The sequence below is a fragment of the Miniopterus schreibersii genome (assembly GCF_964146895.1).
Source record: "Miniopterus schreibersii genome assembly, chromosome: 12".
In the NCBI taxonomy this organism is placed as follows: domain Eukaryota; kingdom Metazoa; phylum Chordata; class Mammalia; order Chiroptera; family Miniopteridae; genus Miniopterus; species Miniopterus schreibersii.
Genome location: NC_138112.1, coordinates 66,209,493 through 66,230,304, shown reverse-complemented (window position 1 = coordinate 66,230,304; position 20,812 = coordinate 66,209,493). Strand labels below are relative to the sequence as shown.

General features: G+C 44.0%; 1 protein-coding gene across 2 annotated transcripts in view; it reads left to right on the top strand.

The window, feature by feature from the left end:
* The window catches only part of OSBP (oxysterol binding protein), a 31,185-nt gene that overhangs the window by 3,004 nt on the left and 7,369 nt on the right, over positions 1–20,812 (top strand). For both annotated transcript variants that reach the window (XM_081154775.1, XM_081154774.1), the window contains 8 exons: positions 1,965–2,173; positions 3,884–4,134; positions 8,530–8,728; positions 8,970–9,072; positions 9,394–9,448; positions 9,659–9,790; positions 14,270–14,515; positions 14,995–15,115. In XM_081154775.1, the coding sequence (XP_081010901.1) occupies positions 1,978–2,173; positions 3,884–4,134; positions 8,530–8,728; positions 8,970–9,072; positions 9,394–9,448; positions 9,659–9,790; positions 14,270–14,515; positions 14,995–15,115 (1,303 nt within the window). In that variant the 5' untranslated portion in view covers positions 1,965–1,977. The remainder of the gene's footprint in view (positions 1–1,964; positions 2,174–3,883; positions 4,135–8,529; positions 8,729–8,969; positions 9,073–9,393; positions 9,449–9,658; positions 9,791–14,269; positions 14,516–14,994; positions 15,116–20,812) is intronic.

Below are 20,812 nucleotides of genomic sequence, written 5' to 3'. Positions count from 1 at the left end.
ACAGATGGCAGTTACTTAAAACCACATGCAGAATCCCAGCTCTCCCAGACCCATCATGACAGGCCCATGGTATTAGTTTTCCTGGCCAGCCTCTGGAGATGGAGTTACTGTTTCAGCTGGCCTTTTCAGGGAGGAAATTTCTAGCCAGAAATACCACCTAATACTATAGTGCATGAAGAACTTACCTTGCACCCTGAAAATCATTTTTTTCCCGGCTTCTATACTAATCATTTATAACCATTGGTGTATTTGCCCAAACCCAAGAGCCCTGAGGTCAAGCCTGCCTTACTCCCAGGGTCCCTTTGTATTTTTAAAACTGCTACAGATGTTATGATTTGAGAACCTTCTTTAGTTCATGAAGATGAACAGGCAGAAGAGATCCCTGGGAGGTGATTTGTGAAAAGCACCAACACATTATGAGGAATGTGGTAGAAGGTCCAAGTAGCACCTCTGGAGCAGAAAGCAGGGGTGAGCGCCGTCCGCTGTGGGTGTGTAATTCCGTCTGCATTGTTCATAATGTAACCGAAGCTCTGGGTAGGGGGAGGGGAGGGAAGAATAGAAAAAACAGGGATTCACGTTACAGTGTGACAGGTGCAGGGCATAGAAAGTGGCCCAGTCCGTTGAGACCCCCCAGCCGTCCCAGCCTGCTCATTTGTGCATTTGAGGATGCAAACCAGTTTCATGTGACAGACTGAACAATAGCAAGTCTGTCTTGCTAAGCACAGTAAACCAACTTTCTCAAACATACCGAGTCACTTTCTGGAGACAGGCGTATGTCCTTTCTGGCATGCAGAGTTTCTGGATGTGCCAGGTATGTTTGGCCACTTGGTTCCAGTGACAGGGAAGTGGCTCTGCTTTGCACTGTGGCAGTTGACAAAGGACTTTGACCTCTTGGTCAGGGAAAACCGAGTTCTCAACACGCAGGTCCCTGGGCATAGCCGGCAGGTGGTGGGGAAATGAGCACAGTTTGCACTGTGCACCCAATTGTGCCAGCAGCTTGGTAGCTCACGTAAGTCTCTTGTAGCTTGTTGTCACCAAGCATTGCTGTAAAGTTCAAAAGCTAGTCTATGAATAGAACTGTCAATCAGGAGAGATGGGGGAAAATTTTACACCCAGCCCTGTGAGAACAGATTTGCTGAATCTCTCCTGGCTATTAATAGGATGGCTTAGGAGTTGCCACCAATAGAGGTCAGTGGACCTTAGGAAAGAACTCAGTCCAGAAAGATTAGACCACCTGGTGATTCTTTTATGATTATTTTGTCTCTTCTCCCACAGAAAACTAGTTCTTCCTGTTTCATATCACTTGAGCTGTAGTCAATAGTTAATACTTCAAACATCTACGTGTGCTCTACACTTCTGCAGTACAGTCCTGAGCAGAGTGAGACAGGTTGTGTTTGGGCTGAGTTCCGGTTGGGGGCAGGGATCGTTCAGTATATGTAAACAGAGCTGTTCTTTCTCTCAAGGAATAAGACTGTTTTACGAAATTTTGTTGCACGAGTTTATAAAGCACTATTTTATAATTATAGCTTTCTAAATAAGTAATTCCTCACTGCGAGAGGGCACAAGGGAACTTTTGGGGGTGATGGAAATATTCTGTATTTTGATTTGGAGGTGGTTGCACAGTGATACACATTTGTCAGGACCCACTGAATCGCACACTTAAAATTGCTGAATTTATAGTTTGTTTTATACTTCAGCGAAGCATCTTTTTAAATAGCTAAGGGTGAGAGGACCAGCAGAGCAAAACAATCTGACTCAGAAACAATACTTAGGCTTTGAAAGGAAATCCCTACTGACTATTTCTTTAATTTTAGGGACCCATTTGAGGGAAATATTAGAATTTACTCATTCCTAAGACCACTGTATTTTCAAAGGGGTTAGAGTTATGAAGAGAAATGGAATTTGATCAAGGACAGGCCACCCATTAGCTTTCTACTTAGCATATGTCTGCCTCGTTATTGCAGGTCAAAGGCAGAAATGAGACATACCTGCCGTGGTACCATCAACCTGGCCACAGCCAACATCACTGTGGAGGACTCTTGCAACTTCATCATCTCCAATGGGGGTGCCCAGACCTACCACCTGAAGGCCAGCTCGGAAGTGGAGCGGCAGCGCTGGGTGACGGCCCTGGAACTGGCCAAGGCCAAGGCTGTGAAGATGCTGGCAGAATCGGGTAGGGAGCAAAGAACACTGTGTCTGGGAAACTTTCCATTCACCCGGCTTACACACACATCTTATTTTATCCCGATTGTCATTTAATTATCAACTATGGCCTAGATGTCTCGGGCTTCTCCTCACCATGCAGTATTTATCCTGGAGTGGCGGTTTTCAGCCAAGGCCAGTTCTGCCTCACAGGGGACATTCAGCAATGTCTGGAGCCATCTTTTCTCGTCCCAGCTGAGGGGTGGTGGTGCTGCTGGTCTGTCATGAGCAGGGGCCAGGGAGGCCACTGCACCTCCTGTGATGCAGAGGACAGCCACCCAAAACAAGGAGTTATCTGGCCAAATGTCAGTAGTGCTGAGGTTGAGGTTTATGCCCTATGGGCATAAACAGTTGTCCTTTGGCTTTTATTGCCAATTGACTACCTTCAGATTTTGAGAAATAATTATGTTATTGCTAGATCAGTCTTAGAATTATTACAACTCACAATTTGGATATACCCTTAGTTTTTTCTTTTCTCCTGACACCTCCTTACTTAACTATTTGTTAGTGGAGTTGAAACAGTCTCTGTAGACTGTCAAAAGCATTTTATGTGATTTTTTCTATGAAACATCTTCATTTTGCTATCTTAGTTTCTACTGAAAAAGAGCAATCTAATTATGTTTGGATTTTTTGTCAAGGAAGATGGTAGGATTTCCCCCCTAAGTGTTGGTAGTTTAAGCGTACTGAGCTTGTTCATTTGGACTGACCAAGATGGTCACCGGCTGACCTTTGTTCATCTGCTGTTTTCTTGCCTTCTGTCATTTCTAGTACCGTTCTTATTATCTTTTGAGCAGTGAAGGAAAATTCACTGCTTTGTAAACTTTTTGGTAACAGGTTATGTTTTCACTTTGGCCCTGCCTTTCTGCCTAGCAGATGGGTCAAGTCTTTCCTTATTTCTCTTGTTTTGATTTTAGTGCTGATATTAGCCCCCCCCCCCCCCAAGGAAGTGACACTGCTGGAAAACCACTTTGCAACTTTGCAATTACAAAAGTGTTAGGTACAGAACTGGTAGCGAGAGGTACAACGTAGCTGTCTGCGTGACTTACCATTAGAGAGTCATGTAACAGAAGATCTTGCATTGCTTTCAGTGCAGTGTGGCTGTAGTGTCGGAAAATACCAAGTTTTTATCTTCTTCTCATCTTCAGAAAAGACAAGTAAATTAATCAGTCTTTTGGTGATGTGGACTTTGTTTACAAAGAGGTAGACTGTGATTCTCAGCCCATTTCATGCAGGGCTCACCAAATGATAGTGGATTTGCAGTAATAATCATCTGGGACTAGATTGGAATTCTCATGCTAGAGTTTAAAGGCTTAATAATTCATACCTAACCCCAAGAGCCATTTAGCTTCTCCATCCTGTCCTCTAGGTTCTGAAACTTGAGTGTGCATCAGAATTACCTGGGCAGCTTGCTTGAAATGCAGGTTGCTGGGCCTTACCTCACACCTGCCAAATCAAAATCTCTGGGGGTGGGGCGAGACTGCACCTGTAAGAAGAACTCCAGGTGTTTGTGATGCAGATGGGCTGTGGACCACACTGTGGAGAAGTTGTCTGGTAATGGCAAACTGTCAGTTGGTCAGAATGCACAGTGGGAGGAGTGTCAGTTTGGTTGTGGGCAGAGTTGGCAGGGTTCAGGCTCTCACTCCTGGGACTGAATCATGTAACTTACCTTTTGCTTCTGCAGATGAGTCAGGAGATGAAGAGTCTGTCTCGCAAACTGACAAGACAGAGCTGCAGAACACCCTCCGGACCCTGACCAGCAAAGTGGAAGACCTGAGCACATGCAACGACCTGATAGCCAAGCACGGCACGGCACTGCAGCGCTCCCTCAGTGAGCTAGAGTCCCTGCGGCTGCCCGCCGAGAGCAACGAAAAGATCAAGCAGGTCAATGAACGGGCCACACTCTTCAGGATCACATCCAATGCCATGATCAACGTAAGTGCAAATGGTGTCTTTTTTGCTTTTGATTTTCTCCCTCTTTCAAAATGTGATTCTTCCCAGGGAAACTAATTGATAAAGCACAGAACAGTAGGTCCTGCTTTGCTGCTGGGGGCACTGAAGTTACATTGTTTGTTGCATGGAGTAGAACAGGATGCACAGATGGAATGATTTTCCTGCTCTGCTCAAATCATCAGGAGAACACGGCTCCAGCCAGGGAGTTAGTTAGGAGTCCAGATTTCAGCCCTGCTCTGGCACCAGCAGGACATCCGAGGGTGATGTTAATTGTATCTTTTAACCTCTCTGGGTTGCGGTTTTATTTATTGTGAGCTCACTTTATCTGTTGCAACAAAAAGATCTCATGGTTCCTTCCCACTGTCAAGTTCTTTGAGCTTTAGGTTTGAGTCTGGTCCCTTCATTGCTAGTGTATTCTGGCCTACAGTGTGGTAAATAGAGTTGGATCAAGTACTAGTGAGGACTTTATAATACTAGTTATTCCCATATTTACTCCTTGGTTTCAGGGGTAGTTTGGGGTGATAAGACAAAACACTCAGCTTTGGGCACTTTTGTTTAAAAAGAAGGGGCCAGTGCTCTGCCTCCTTATGACTTCTGCCTTGGTGGCTGTTGTTGGTTTGTGGTACTTCTGCTGCTTGACTGCAAGACTCTAGGTAAAGCCAAATCCCCAGGGGCATTAATGATGCATTTCAGGTGCTGGGCGCACAGTATGAAATTAATACATGGTTTAAACAATGCTGTTTTTCCTCTGCGGGTGGCTGATTCTCACCTGGCAGGTTGTTTTAGCAGCTCCCACATGAGAACTTTAGAAGACATTTCATAATGCAAGTGAGAAGGGGCCTCTGTGAGAAAGGGCTTATGCAGGTGTTTTTTTTCCTTATCTTATTAAATGGGATGAAATTACTTCACTAGGGCCTGATTTTCCCTTGTTGGGGGAGTGATAATAGACATTTGCTTAGAACTAGTGTGATTCTCGTGGCTCGTACAGATCAAAGGTGTGCCCTGTGACCAAGGAGATGGCTAATATTTCTCATTTAAAACCCCTTTGTTACTTCATATCATTTTCTAAGTACAGAGCACTTTCTTCAGAGCTCTGACTCACAAAAGGTAGAAGGGACAGTTATTTTGCCCACCGCAAGAAGGTCCGCTGCCTCCAGGACTGCTTATCAGTACTGACGCTGCATTTCCCACGCACTCTTTCTCCAGACAGTGCACTTCTTAGAGACTGCCTGCTTTTCTGGTCCTCCCGTGATCCTGATAATCCAGGAAAGGAGCAGAAGCCATCCAGGTCAATTAGTCAACAGCGAATAAGTCACAGAAAAGCTGGAGACACGGGTCTCCTGGTCGCAGATGTTGCCTCTTACCCTGTCAGATGAGCACCCCGCTCCATGGCAGCTTTTTGCTACCCTTGATGTGGAGAATCTGCTAAATAAGACACCTCTTCATTGAAAAATTTCTCATAAAACTGAAAGTTTCGTTTGGACTTTACTATTGAAACTATGCTCATCTTTGTTCCTCAGGCAATTCTTCCCTGAGTTGTGAGGGTCCAGAGTTTATGTCAAAGGGGATGACTGCGTGGGCGTCAGAGGAAAGCTGTGTCGTAGCCTGTCCTCCCGGCCTGTACCCTTTCATCACTAGTTATTGCTTAAAAGGCGTTTTTTATACCTGTCTTGTTTCCTTTGTGCCTGTTAGGTGATAGGGGCAAGGCCTGTAGTGAAATATGCATGTCAGAGATTACAGTCCTAGCGCATCACGTCTCCAAAGGGGCATATATATCAAAGGAAGAAGACGTTTTACTCAGTTTCATAGGATATAGCTTTTCTTACTACCAGCGTGAATCTAACCAGGGGAGTAAATCTGATGCTATTAGCATATCCATTTGCTAATTCAGTGAACATCTACCTCGCAGCTTCTGTCTTCTAGGCACTATGCTAGGGGATATAAAACAGATGTGGTATGGTCCCTGCCCTCAGGGAGATTACTCTATGAGGGGACAGAGAAGCTACCAGATCAGTTTGGCCTGTCCTAAGTGCCTGACAGAAATGAGCACAGGCTGCTGTGGCATAGCACATTGGAGGCCTTCCACTCAGACTGGAAGAAGTTTGAATTCAGCTAAATTCTGAAAGACCAGAGAGCCCTCCTATGAAAAAAGACAATATAGAGCTGGGGGCCCTAAAGTCCAGCTGCCTTGGTTAACTGTATAACCTGCTTCTTCCGTGACCTCAGCTCCTTTTCTGTAAGTGATGATGATACTAGTAAACTGCTTACAAGGTTGTTGAAAGGCTTTTATCACATAATTGGTATAAAGTGTTCAGCAAATGCCAAACATATAATTGTCTCTTACTAAGCTTTAGCTGTGATCAACATCATTAAAAGAAAGTGGGGGAGAAGAGTCAATCCAGGTAGAGGTGTGGCATGTGGGGATCCCTCCCTCTCTCCCCAAACCTGTAACTGCTGGTAGTTGACTGTTAGAGGAGCAGGGTAGTAGCTAGAGAGAAGCTGGAAAGGAATTGAGTGTGAGGAGGGGATGGGGTGCAGATCACACTAAATGGGCTTGGTCGTTGGTAGTGCATTAAAAGAGAACAAGGTTGATTTTGGCGCAGGCTTAGTATCATCGCTAACACCTATTGAATGCTTACTGTGAGCCGTATGCTTCTAAACGCTTTACACGTAAAGCAACAACTCTTGAGGTAGTTACTGTTTACAGATGAGGAAGATGAAGCACAAAGAGGTTAAACTACTTGCCCAGAGTTTCATAGCTAGGCAGTGAGATGGAGCTGTAATTAGAGCCCCAACAACCCAACTCCAGTGCATGTGCTCTGTACTACCTCTGAGTATGGAGGGTGGAGAGAAGTGTGCAGATTCCAGAAACATTAAGGAAGAATCGATAGGACTAGATAGTCAGATGTGGGGGGGACTGAAAACTCAGAATCAACTATGCTTCTGGGTTTTCTGGCTTGGGCATGTGGAAGGGCCCTGGAGCTGTGGTGCCATGGGGAACACTGAGGGAGAAGCTGAGTCAGAGAGGGAACATGGTGAGTTCAGCTCGGGACCCACAGATTTTGAGATTACTGTGAGCCACTGACTAGGCAACTGGATATTCTGGTCTGAAACTCCATGAGCACAGAGCTGGAATTACTGATTTCATAGTCATTAGCCTAGAGGCAGCAGTCGAAACCATGGGTGTAGAAATTTCATTTACCTTCTAGTTTTTCTAGAACAGGGCATTGACTTTTAAGATTACATTGTTTAATTTTTTTCATTTATTTATTAAGCAAACTTTTATCAGGCTCCTGCTATGTACAAAGCAACTTAGGAGCTGAAGATATGTATATGAATTAACTATAAACTGTGTGTCTTCAAGTTGTGTGTGATCCGTCTCGAGAGACCGCACATCAGTCATGCTGCTGTGGCTGGTGTAGGATAGAGTTGTGCCAAGTGCTGTGGAAATGTACAGCAGAGACTGGCTGCATAGGCCTCTGGGGGGAAGTGTCACGGAAGAATAACATTTGCCATAGATCTGAAACAATGAAGAGGTCTTGACCAAGTAGAGAAAAGGGGTAGGAGAGAACATTCTAGGCAGAGCGAATGGCATCTGCTATGATAGTAGGCAGGCCCAAAAGAAATCTCTCCCTCCAGGAAGAGGTTGAGCAGTTCAGGGTGATTCCACGGGAGGGTGCAGGAGCCCGGCGAGGAAGATACGAGGCAGGTGGGGGCCCTGCTGTGAAGGGCCCTTTATGTTCATTTCCAGTGATTAGGATTTGGCCTCAATACCAGCAGGGAGCCAGTGATATGATCACATTAGTGTTTTGTTTAGAGAGCCTTCCTTTGATTCCCCAGGTAGGCTTCTAATTTTTATGGTCAGTTGTTTCTCTTAGTGACCAAAATAAAAACAAATTCCATTTCCCTGCATTTGTTCAATTCAGTGCAGATTCTCTGCTCTTAGTGTCTGAATTCCTCAGCTTTAGGCGACTTGGGCTTAGTCAGGAATTTATTGAAAGCTGTCATCCTCTGCTTTTCCTCACCTTTCTTTCAGTGGATAGATTTCTTTCCTTCCGGTGTAGTTCACATAGCTGCCCTCTGTGATGCTGCCACAAATACTTTGTCTAGGTTTACTGCTCACTTGGCATTTGGTTGTTCCTCATGACCAGGAAAATATGAGAGAGCCGTGACAACCGTGCTTTTTTCCCCTCTGGAGTCGACCTTCATTGCCTCATGGAGCTGGCTGTCCCTGACACTGGGGAATGACAGGGAAAGTCTTTCATTGTAATCTGCCTGTTGAAGTTCCCAGGATAAGGTTACTTAATGGGCTCACAGAGCCTGAGGGATGTCACTGACTAGCTGAGTGAATGTTAACCCTAACTCTTTCCCCTACAGGCCTGCAGAGATTTCCTTATGTTAGCTCAGACCCATAGTAAAAAATGGCAGAAATCACTACAGTATGAGCGAGACCAGCGGATCCGGCTAGAAGAGACCTTGGAGCAGCTGGCGAAGCAGCATAATCACCTGGAGCGGGCCTTCCGAGGAGCCACAGTGCTGCCAGCACATGCTCCTGGCAGTGCGGGTCCTGGCAAAGGTAAGATGCTGGGCCTTTGCGTAGTTGGTTCTAAGAGGAGCCAGGGCGTTTCTGCAATTGGTAGAAGAACTCCGAATTCTCCGGAATCAGTGACTCATGTGAAATGCAGTTGGAGCCATGGATTTCTTCTGGCTTTTCCACTGGTTTCTACTATTTGTGGCTATGTTTGTGATTAGCATTTAAAGTTCCCACTGTGCCAGGTTTTCGCCAAAGCGAATGAACAAGGCTATTCCCCTTCCAGATCAATGCTGCTCTGGCAAAGGAGACATGAGTGACGAAGATGATGAGAATGAATTTTTTGATGCTCCTGAGATCATCACCACGCCTGAAAGTTTGGGCCACAAGTGAGTTACCTTTGACTCCCAATAAGAATGAACACGCCTGACCATCAGCAGGTTAGAAATGCTTCAGGGGTGTATCATAATTGTCAATATTTACTGAGATCTAAGCTCTTTCCTTAAGTAAGTGGAAAACTGTTAGCTTTTTTACCTGACCAGGTTGTCCAGAGATGTTTAAATTCATACGTATTTTATTCTGCGTGTCATTGGATCATCCATTGATAAGTTTGTGTAGCATGCTTAGCGTTCTGCTTTGTAAAGACATGGCAGGACCCAACTCTAGTGCTGGTCTTTGTTCTAATTCTCACACATTTCCCATCCATGTAGACGTACTGGCAGCAACATCAGTGGAGCCAGCAGTGACATCAGCCTTGATGAACAGGTAACTCTTATTTGGGAGTTACCTGAAGTGAGGGCCTCGAGGGGTGATTCCCAAGGATTTGCCGGTAAAGCACTAAGAGAAACAGAAAGTACTGATTGGGTTTTTTGTTTGTTTGTTTTAAAATATTTTTTAGCATGGGGGAAGGGAAGGTTATAAATACGAGGCTTTCTGTCCTTTTTGGGAGATTGAATGGCTTTGTTTTGTTCTTAGTACAAGCATCAGCTGGAAGAGACCAAGAAGGAAAAGAGAACTAGAATACCATACAAACCAAACTATAGCCTCAACTTGTGGAGCATCATGAAGAACTGCATCGGAAAGGAACTCTCTAAGATCCCCATGCCGGTGAGGTTCTCACACCAGGCCTCAGTGGGAGGAAGGTGGCCTGGCAGCCTCTCCCACGGCTATAGCAATCTGTGCGTGGCCTTTGTTACCCCTAGAGTTATACACTATCCCTTACAATGATTTGCTTCTGTGTGAGCTGTGGGTCTGCTGTGTTCCCAGATCACCTAGAATCAGATGCGTTTGGTCAGTAGTTTATTTAAGAGCAGGTTCCTATGTTAGCCGTGCAAAGATAATTGTTCCATTTTCAAGAAATGTGCAGTTTAAAGGAGACAGGCATGAAAACAGGTAAAAAGTATTGTTTTCTGTGATAGTGTTGTTTGAAGTACTGTACATACAAAGGTTTCGGGAGCATAGAAGCAAAAATATTCAGTCTAGTCAGGCAGGTGAGGACCTTCATCATGGTAAGATGGTGTTTGGGCTGACCTCCCTGCCTCCAGTCAGACCCTCTTTCGCTCTGTCCACAGTGTTGCCCGAGTGACCTTTTTATTGAAAGTGTAATCATGTCACTCCTGAGCTGAAAACCCTTTACTAGGTCTTTGTGGCTTTGAGAGTAGACCAGATTCCTTGGTGGACTTGCAGCTCCTCCCCGAGGACAGGCTGTGCCCACACGTTCAGTGTTCTGGTCAGTCATTGGGAATTCCCCTCAGGTACTCAGAGGCATCTTGGCTTTCCCTACAGGGCATTTGCACACACTGCTCTTTCTGCTCAAAATTTTGGCAGCTCCCCACCCACCCTTGCCTTTTTTTTTTTTTTTTTTTTTTTGCGCTAAATACCCTTTTCTTCAGGAATCAGCACAGTTTCATCCATGCATCTGACCAGGGTGAGATGTTACCTCTCCTGTGCTCTAAGTTCATCGTGTATGTCTGGGCAGTGGATAGCACTTGCTTATTAATCCCACAAGCGTTTACGTGCTGATGTTATACCAGCATGTTGGTTAGGTATAGCTTCAATATAAAGAAACAAATTCAGAACATACTGGTTTAAACCAGGGGCCTTGGGCCAGATCTGGCTACTCTCTGTGCAGCCTGCAAGCTAACAGTAGTGTGTGTGTGTGTGTGTGTGTGTGTGTGTGTGTTAAATTTATTGGAGTGACATGGGTTAATAAGATTACATAAATTTCAGTTTTTATATTTTTAAATGGTTGAAAAAATCAAAAGGAAGATATTTCATAACATGAGAATTATATGAAATTTAGATGTTAGTGCGCATAAAGTTTTATTGGAACACAGTGCCGCTCATTCGATTGCCTGTTGTGGCTGCTTTCATCCTACAAGAGCAGAGCTGAGTGATTGTGCCAGAGCCCATATGGCCCTCGAAGCCTAAATATTTACTCTCTCTTCTTGTACAGAAAGAGCCTGGCCAAACCCTGCCTTAAACAAATATTAGCTTAATTCATTGTCATGTGCAATTCCAGAAGCAGTGGTTCAGGGCTGGTGCTATGCTCTGCAGTGTTGGACCAGGCTCTTTTCTGTCCTCTTGCTCTGCCACCTGTGGCCCGTTTCCAGGTCCTAAGGGGCTGCTCCAGCCAGCAGGGAGGAAAGAAAAGAAGGGCATGCTCCTAGAGGTTGCATAAACACTTGCACTTCAGTCTCTTTGGCCAGAACTTAGTTATGTGGCCACAGTAGCTGGGGAAGAGGCAATGAAGACTCCTAGTTTTGGTGTTATCACCTAGTTAAAAATTGGGGGTTCTACTACTTGTAGAAGGAAGGAGGACTGGATAGTGGAGGGTGGCCACAGGTTCTGCCCACAGCCAGGCACGTGGCCTACGGAATACAGAAAGCATTCTCCTCCCCTCCTGGGGCTTACGGACCAGTGCCCATGGACTGCGTTCCTCATGCGCAGACTGTCTGATTGGCTCTGTAACCTTGGTGCTTTACCAGTGCCTGGCACATACATACCATTCAGAAGATGTCAAAGTGGTTAGTTAACTGGGTCTTGGAAAACAAATAGATTGACATGTAAGTGTGTAGGATTTCTGTTAGGAGAATGTGGACCTCCAGAAAAGACCAGGAGTAAGCACCCTGAAGAAACAATAGCTGGTTTGCTGGGGGCCTAAAAAAATGTGCCACTTGCCTGGTGCCTGAGGCAGGCGCCGCAGAAAGGTCACCGGAAAGGTGGGTCTCACAACCTCAGAAACGCAGACCTGCTTAGAAACCACTTCTGAGTACAGGTGACCTCCCGTCCTTTTACCATTAGTTCCTTGTTGACTTGGCCGCTCGGAATGTGCAGTCCTGTTCCTGTTTGCCTCCAGGTCTAGTCCTCGCCCTGCCCTGCTCTGTGCTGTGTCACAGGAAAGCTGGTCCCCCTAGGCTGTTGCTTGGCCTTCCATGTTTGCTGGCATCTGGCTGGGCTCCACCAGTACCAGGCACCAGGAGGAGTTTGGAGCAGGGAGGAAGGGAGAAAACCCAGGATCTTACAGGGTCTTAGCTTCTGCCAAATGCTTCTGGCCTCTGGGCCCCAGCTTACCAATGGCTGTGGCTTCCTGCTGTTGCTGACCTCCAGCTTGTCTTTGGGCTGCCCAACTCTCCATCAGCTATATAACGAATTTCCTGCTTCCTTCCTCTTTAAATTCACAGATTCATTTGTGTCCCTATTAGGCCTCTAAGTGATAAAATGACTGATATGAAAAGCTTGGCACTTTTAGAGAAACTATGGTTCCAGGAACATTGGTGGGGGGAGGGGAGTCAGAGCTGTGTCTGTGTGAAAAACAGTGATCGCTTAAGGATGGTTCTAGTCCCAGGCAATGCTCAGATGTCTTTTAGCCACCAGGAGAGGACACAGCCCATCCCCAGTTCTCAGAATGTCTGGAAATATTACTTAACGTCACCTGAAATTCTGCCAATGAGAAATTTTGTTGGCATAGTTATAAGTGCCCTCTGTAAAAAACAAAACATAACACCCTGAAGATTCAAGTTCTTTCCATCTGTTGCCCCTCTCGGTGTGCACGCTTCTCGTCACGGTGCGCTTCTGTTGGGCCAGGAGGGTGGTTTTGGAGAGTGGCACTGTTTGTTGAGGGAGGGAGGTCCTACTTCCCGCTGGAGGGGTCTTCTGAGGTTGGTCCCGTGGCCCTGTCTTCACTGGGAAGTTTTCATAGGGAATGTCGCTCCATTCCTCAAAGAAAAAGCAGACTCTAGTGTACTATTTAGAAATGTACAAATGCATTTAAAAAACATCTAAAAATATTAATAATGGCTGTCGTTAGCTGATGGCATTTCCAGTAAATTTTTTACTTCATATTTTGTTTTTAAAGTTTATTATAGTGAAAATGATAAGATATTTTATCACTGGGATGACAGTAAATATGAGGGGAGTCTGTGGCTCAGAGATCGGCAGGTAGGAAGCTGGACAGAGATGAAAAACAGAAAAAGAGGGGCCGTCAGAAAGAATAGTGGTTTCGCTTGGTTTGTTTCACTGACATACTGCTTTAGGCTAGCTCCATTCACTAGAAAGGAATTTGGTTTTTTCCATCCTCTGTTCTCTGAACTCAGAACTCCAGCTGGTGATATCCAGGCCTATTCAGCTGTGTTGCAGATTAAGTAAGCTTTATGCGCTAGTCTAGAAACCTAAACTCTTCTTTTATAGCATTTTTAAAAATACTAATGTCATCTTAAATTCCAAACAGTCTAGGAAATAACACTTCTTTAAGGGGGAGACTGGGGAGACAGTGTCTCTTTCGTTCACGTCTCTACACCCAGTGAGCAGCTTAGGGTCCGGCATGTGTGAGGGCTCCATAAATGTTTGTGAATGAGGAAGTGAGTGAATGAGCGAGCGGACATCTGTCGTCTCCACAACAGAAGCACACAGATACTTGGTGGTTGAGTGCCCTAAGTTGGCTCTAAGACTTGAGAGGTAGAAACACAGCCCCCTCTTAGCCCCATCAAGAGCACTCCAGGTCCAAAAAACAGCTGTCCAGCCTCGGAGCTAAGAGGTCGGAATCTTGGCCTGGTAAAGAACTGAACCGATACTTAGCAACCCTCTGGTCCAGGAGTGGAAGCTGACTGTAATGTTTCTGTTTCACTAGCCAGGACCTACCTGTGCTTGAAAATGATTGCCCTCTCTTGACTCCCTCAACAGTGTTAAATACCTAACTTCCTCTCTGGGCGCCCTTGTGCTAAAATGCATGTCCTCTGTACTCATTCATTCATTACCTACTTGATAATGGTTTCCCATGTGTGGGGCGCTGACTACAGCATACGCAGTGATGAACAGAAAGGCACGGTTCCCGTCCCCAAGAGCTTACAGTTCGGGATGTAAGTGAAACGGTGATGCATACCACCCACTGACATGAACAGTTGACCAGGGAGAATGGATTGCTTGCAAGTTAGATCTTAGAGCTGCTTTACTGAGCAAAGGGTCTTCTCTTCCCAGTGATTTGCTTTATCATCGTGACAATTCAGTATGTTTCTCCACCTTCAGAAAACTTAAACTGTCTCCTATAGATGTGTGGGCCAAGCTTTTATATCTGTTCTCTCCTGACAGGTGAACTTTAATGAGCCCTTATCGATGCTTCAGCGCCTTACTGAAGATCTGGAATACCATGAGCTCTTAGACCAAGCTGCAAAGTGTGAGAACTCTCTAGAACAGCTCTGTTATGTTGCAGCTTTCACCGTGTCCTCCTACTCCACTACTGTTTCCCGTACCAGCAAGCCATTCAACCCACTCCTTGGGGAGACCTTCGAACTGGACCGATTAGAGGAGAATGGGTACCGATCCCTCTGTGAGCAGGTAAAGGTGCCTCTGGACAGCTAGACATTTCTTTTTTTGTTAATCCTCACCTGAGGATACATTCCTTTTTTTTTTTTTTTTGAGAGAGAGAGAAACATCAGTGTGAGAGAGACATCAATTGGTTGCCTCCTGCACCTGCCCAGATTGGACCTGCAACCCAGGTATGTGCCCTTGACCGGGAATCAAACCCAAGACTCTTCAGTCCGAAGGCTGACGCTCTAACCACTGAACCAAACTGACCAGGGCACATTTCCTTTTTGAAGAAAGGCATGATATTTTGGTTGCTCCTGCCCACACCAGGTGTTGTTTGTAGAAATTCCAGTCCCTGTCATCCCACACTGCCTTCTTTTCCTTCAGGGCTCCCACACTGGTGCAGGTGCAAGAATGGCAAGTATGAATTTCAGGTGTTCATCACCAATTACTAGGCAATACCTTCTCCTCCTTTCTTCCTTCTTATTTGAATCACTGATTTCTTCAAGGTGAGTCATCATCCCCCGGCCGCTGCACACCATGCGGAGTCCAAAAATGGCTGGACATTGCGTCAGGAGATCAAAATCACCAGCAAGTTTCGAGGCAAATACCTCTCCATCATGCCCCTTGGTAAGGCCACCATCTTTGTAAGAACTAGTGCTCCCAGAATGAGGATTCTCTGGCATTGTAGACGAGGTAACTGGTTTAGGAGTCAGGAGACCAGAAGTCTGATGTGGGCACTGAACCTTATAACTTGCTGACTTTTCACGAGTCATTTAACTTCCCAGCTATTGAATGAGTGAGGAGGCCTGCAGCTCTAAGGACCCATCCAGCCATAAATTTTTTGTTCATCTTATCTATATTTAATGAATCTTTAAGTACTATTTTAAAATATAAATTCTGACATGCAAAAAAAATTCTCTTAACTGGTGTTTCTCCCATTACCCTAGCAGTTGGGTTCTCTATGTAAACCAAAACTCTTGTGACTACCAGGTTAGGTTTCTTGGCTACCCCTCCCCTTTCTCTTTCCTTCCTCCCCACTGTCTTCCTCTACAGGATTGTTTAGGTATCATTTATGTAATGGCTGAACTCCAGGTAAAACGAAACTTTATTTTAAAAGATCTTATTGTATTACAATTTAACTTTGCACCAGGATCGAGAAGAACAGGCCTGGGGATAGGAATCCTAATATGCAACGTTAGAGAATCTGCATTTTAGGGGAAATGAGATTGTTCAAAAAATGTAGCAGAGATTCTTGATACTCTGTTGAACTAGAGCAGCCACACTTGGCCATATGTGTACTAGAGGGAATGCTGGTTTACAGAAAAAGCAGCACAGAGCAGGTCGAAAGAAACTAGGTAGCTCTCTAGAGACAGCTGACAGCACCTGCCTGAGCTCCTGCGGCTTTCTGTTTCCTGGTCTGGTCTTCCCTGAGGCCTGGCTGCAGTGCTTGGTTAGTGCACTGTAGTCTTCTTCTTCTTCTTCTGAAGTTCCCTTTCTCTCAGAAACACAAAATATAGCAGGTATAGTGCAGACTAAAAATTAGCTAGAAAAAAATCAGGAATGTTTGTAATTACAAAAAGAGAGAAGAAACTGGAGTGTTAATTCTGTCACTTCCTGGTTATATACAAGAGGCTCTTAGATGAAAAGGAGACCAAGTGATGTTGGTCTTGGTCTTTACTGAAGACCTTTAAAAAGGTTCTAATTGCTTAATTATCTTTGAAGCTAAGAATTTCAGAAGTATTCGGTTAAGAGCAGTAAAAACACCTGGGATGTTCACACCTAATTTTCAGAACTAGGGTGTCGGTGGTCAAATTGCAGTATGACTCACCTGTGAGGCCACCTGAGGCTCTCTAAAGAGATGGGTTATATTTCATTCTAAGGAGGGTTGTATACATTGTAAAAATAGCAATAAATCTAATTTACCAGCAATGTGCTGTGCATTTCTCTATAATTTGATTAATCTAGAATTCTTTGAGGGGTAAGTAACCATATGAACATGTTCTAATTGGTAGATCTAGTTTTTTAGAGTTAAAAAAAGTATTTGATGGGATTCTGTTCCTATGGTTATTTAAGGATTCAGGTCACTAGGATGTGTTGTCTTAAGTCCCTCTGTCTATTAGATACTGAGTACCTGCCACATACCAGGCATGGGAAATATAAGTGAACAAAACCAAGATCCGAACCTTCATAAGGAAATTAAACAAAGAATTGACATAGTGACAGGAAACTGAACACAGAAGTATAAAGAGTGAGATTTCCAGACATCAGTCCTGGGGATGAGTATATTTAATATTTTTGGATCAGTGACCTGGAAGGAGAATCGTGCAATGAAATTTTCATATTTGCAATGGCACTCAACTCACAGAGGGCAAATTGTCCCCAGTAGATGTCACTGAAGAAAAATAAATGAATGGGGTCGAGAGTGAGTCGTCAGACAGATGTTTTTTGACGTGATGGTGGGGGTCTGCGTACCACTGTAAAACAGACTGAACAGGTTGGAAAGAAGAGTGTTTCTGGAAAATATGATTGAAGTTTGCAAAATGATAGACCATGAATTTTCTCAAGTTCCAGGGTATTGGAAGGATCTAGGCAATAACCTTGAAGTTTAAAGAGATATATTTAAGTGAAAGCATTATGTGTAGTTTGGAGTTCTCTAGCCCGGGAAGAATCAAACTCGAGGACATGAGTGAAACGGTTGGTGAGCCTGTCGAGCTCTGTGTCAGTAGTGTACTGGGCTCCGTGGACCCTGAATTTGACCCTGAGTGGTACTTCAGTCACAAAATCCCCCTCATATATTTTATCCGTTCTTCCAGTTTCTAAGTTTTTTTATTAGGGTGTTTAATCAATTTACATTTATTGTAAGTACTGATTAGGTAGGGCTTACGTCTGCTGTTTTGTATGTTTTCCATACATCCTATGTCTTTTTTGTTCCACTAGCCCTCCATTAGTGCCTTTTTTTGTGTTAAGTAGATATTTTTTTAGTTTACCATTTTAGTTCCTTTGTTATTTCTTTTCCTGTGTTTTTATATATATATAAATTTATCTTTATTGTTGAAAGTATTACAGCTGTCCCCTTTTTTCCCCCATTCATCCCCTCCACTCTGCTTCCACCCCATCCCCAGGCCTTCCCCATACCAATGTCTGTGTCCATGGGTTATGCATATAAGCATATATAAGTTCTTTGATTAATTTCTCCCCACCCACTCCCCCACCCCCACCTTCCCTCTGAGATCCCTCAGTCTGTTCCATGCTTCTGTGTTTCTGGGTCTGTTTTGTTCATTACTATATTTTTAAAGGTATTTTCATAGTGGTTATCCTGGGTGTTACAATGAACTTCTAATAATCTAGTGCAAATTAATACCAATTTAATTTCAATAGTATACGAAAACTTTGTCACCTATATGGATCCATTACCTTTCCCCTCCTTTGTGCTTTTATTTTCATACAAATTGTATTTTTTTACACTATAATTCCATCAACATAGTTTTATAACTGTTGTTTTATGCAGTTGTTTTTTCACTCATATAGGAGAAAAAAAGTTGCAAGCAAAAAATGTATTTATACTGACTTTTATATAGTTTAATTGTAGTTTTCTTTACTGATCTATTTCTCAATGTAGATTTAGGTTACTGTCCAGTGTCCCTTCATTTCAGCCTGGAGGACTTTATTTCTTGAAGGGCAGATCTGCTAGCTAGGAATTCTTTCGGGTTTTATCTGGGAATGTCTTATGTTCTCCTTTGTTTATGAAGAATAGGTTTGCTGGATATAGAATTTTTGGTTTGACAGTCTTTTTCTGCCAGCGTTTTGAATGTGTCATCCCACTGCCTTCTGGCCACCGCAGTTTCTGATAGTCGTATTGAGGAACACTTCTTACTGCCTCCGAGATTCTCCTTGTCCTTCCTTTTTAATAGTTAGATTATGATGGATTTCAGTGTGTAGTTTGATTATGAGGGATTTCGGTGTGGTGGTCTTTGAGTTTATCCTACATGATGTTCATTGAGATTCTTGGATGTGTAGATAAAGGTGCTTGTCAGTGTGGGGGAATTTCCTGCCTATATTTCTTCAACTACTACAACTACTCTCACCACCTCAGGCAGCTGTTGTGTTAAACTGGCAGTTGCTGCTTATGGTTTTGATAATTGCCCCAAGGGAAAGGCTGTTTGAGATGAGCAGGTGCTGAGCTCTGTGAGTGGGAGTTTACAAGGAACCATCACATAGGTCAGGTGATGACATTTCTTTGAAGATAAGGCTTTTGGGGAACTTCATACTTGCTGGTGAAGTGTGAGGCTCCCCAAAAATGTTTGCTAGGCTGCTTGCTGGATTTCAAGGCTGCTGCCAAGCTGGTGAGAGGAGGGTGGGACTAGAGCAAGTTAAAATGCCTGCCCCGAAGCTCATTTTTGTTTTTGAGATTCAGCCATTTTTCTTGAATAAATGCTTCTTGAATTATTGTAAGCCTTTGATTAATTTCCAGAGTTCTGAAAAAGTTTATTCTGATAATTTTTGCTAGTGTTCTTATTGACTGAAGAGCAGCTACATGGAAGTCCTTACTCCACCATTCTGGAAGTGGTTGTCTTCCCCTTCATACATTTTAAATGGCTCTGTTTTTAGATCTGTTTTCAAGACACAAATATTACATAAAAGAAGGCAGTGATAGGACATTCTTTGTTTTTGCACTATCCCTGTGAGCTGGAAGGGATACTGTAGAACAGCAGGTACATCATCAAGGTGAAATACAGGGTTGTGGTATTGGGCTATACAGATGTTCTGACCTTATTTTGAACTTCAGTTCTGCCACTCTAACTGTGACCTTGGGCAAATTACTTGACCTCTCTGTGCTCAGAGTTTTCGTTGATAAAATGGAAATATGAGAGGTTAAATAAGGCCCCCTAAAATATGTCTGCATTCTAATTTCTGGAACCTGTGGATATGTCACTTTACATAAAGAACCTTGTAGGTGTGGTTAAGTTAAGGATCTTAAGATGGGAAGATAATCCTGGATTGCTCCTTGGGCTCAATGTAATCACAAGGGTTGTTATAAGAGGGAGGGTGGAAGGTCAGAGTCAGTGGCAATAGAAGCAAGACTCTTGAGTGGTGCTAGGAAGGGACCACAAGCCCAAGAATGCAGGTGACCACTCGGAGCTGGAAAAGGCAGGCTCTCTTAGAGCCTTAGGAAGGAACACAGCCCTCTGACACTTTTAGACTTCAGACCTCCAGAACTGTAAGATCATAAATTGTGTTGTTTTAAGCCACTAAATTGTGGCAGTTAGTTTCAGCAGCAATAGGAAACCAATATAGGGGTAATAGTGCCTACAGCTGAGGTACCAACAGGTACTTGCATTTCACTATATGCCAGAAAATACTCTGGGTGCTGTGGGTACCATGGTGAACAAAAGCCACTTGGCTCTCATTTAGCTCACATTCTTTTCTTAAGTAGACAAAAAAGTAAATATATAAATGGTTTGATTTTATATGTAGCAGATCTAAGAAGAAAATAAAGTGGAGGTAGGGGTTAATGAGAAACAAGTGTGTGTGGCTCTTTGGATAGGATGGTCAAGGAAATCCTCTCTGAAAAGGTTACATTTGAGCAGAGACCTAAGTAACAAGAAGAAATGAACCAAAAGATGATCTGAGGGAGAGTCTTTCAGGCAGAGAGAACCCCAAAGATAAAGGCGTGAGTTAGGGACAAGCAGAGCATGTTTGAGAAGCTGCGGGGCCTCAGCAGCTGGTTCAGAGTGAGCGAGGAGGGACATGATGGGTGAGTTGAGAGGGTTTATTCCAATTGCAGTGGGAAGTCACAGAGGTTTTTCGCAGTGTGGTAAGTTGATACGCCATGTTTTAAACAGGTCATTTTGACTAGACACTTTAAGGGGGGCAAAAGTGGAAGCTAGGGGACCAGAAAGAAGTTATTACAGAGGTGATGGTGGTTTAGGCTACAGTGCTGGTGGGAGAGGTACTGAGCAAGAGATTTAGGGCATTTCGAAGATGGTTGTGAAGATGAAGTGAGATGACATATGAGGAGAACCTAGCACAGGGTCTGGTTCACAGAAGTGCTCTCAGCAGAGTTGCTAGCATTGTTGTCAGTGTCATTGTCATCACCACCCCTGCTGCAGCTGCGAGGGCTACCTTATTCTTTTGTGCAGGAAAGTCACACCTGAGCCACAGTGCTGCTTGTCACTGGTGGTTACAGAGAGACTGGACTATGTTGTTATATATATGATACATGTATACATACATATATATATATATGCTTCAAAACAGTATAAAGACATATATGTTTAAAATATTTTTATTATTGTGACTCTTCAGTCACCTCTGTTCAAACAA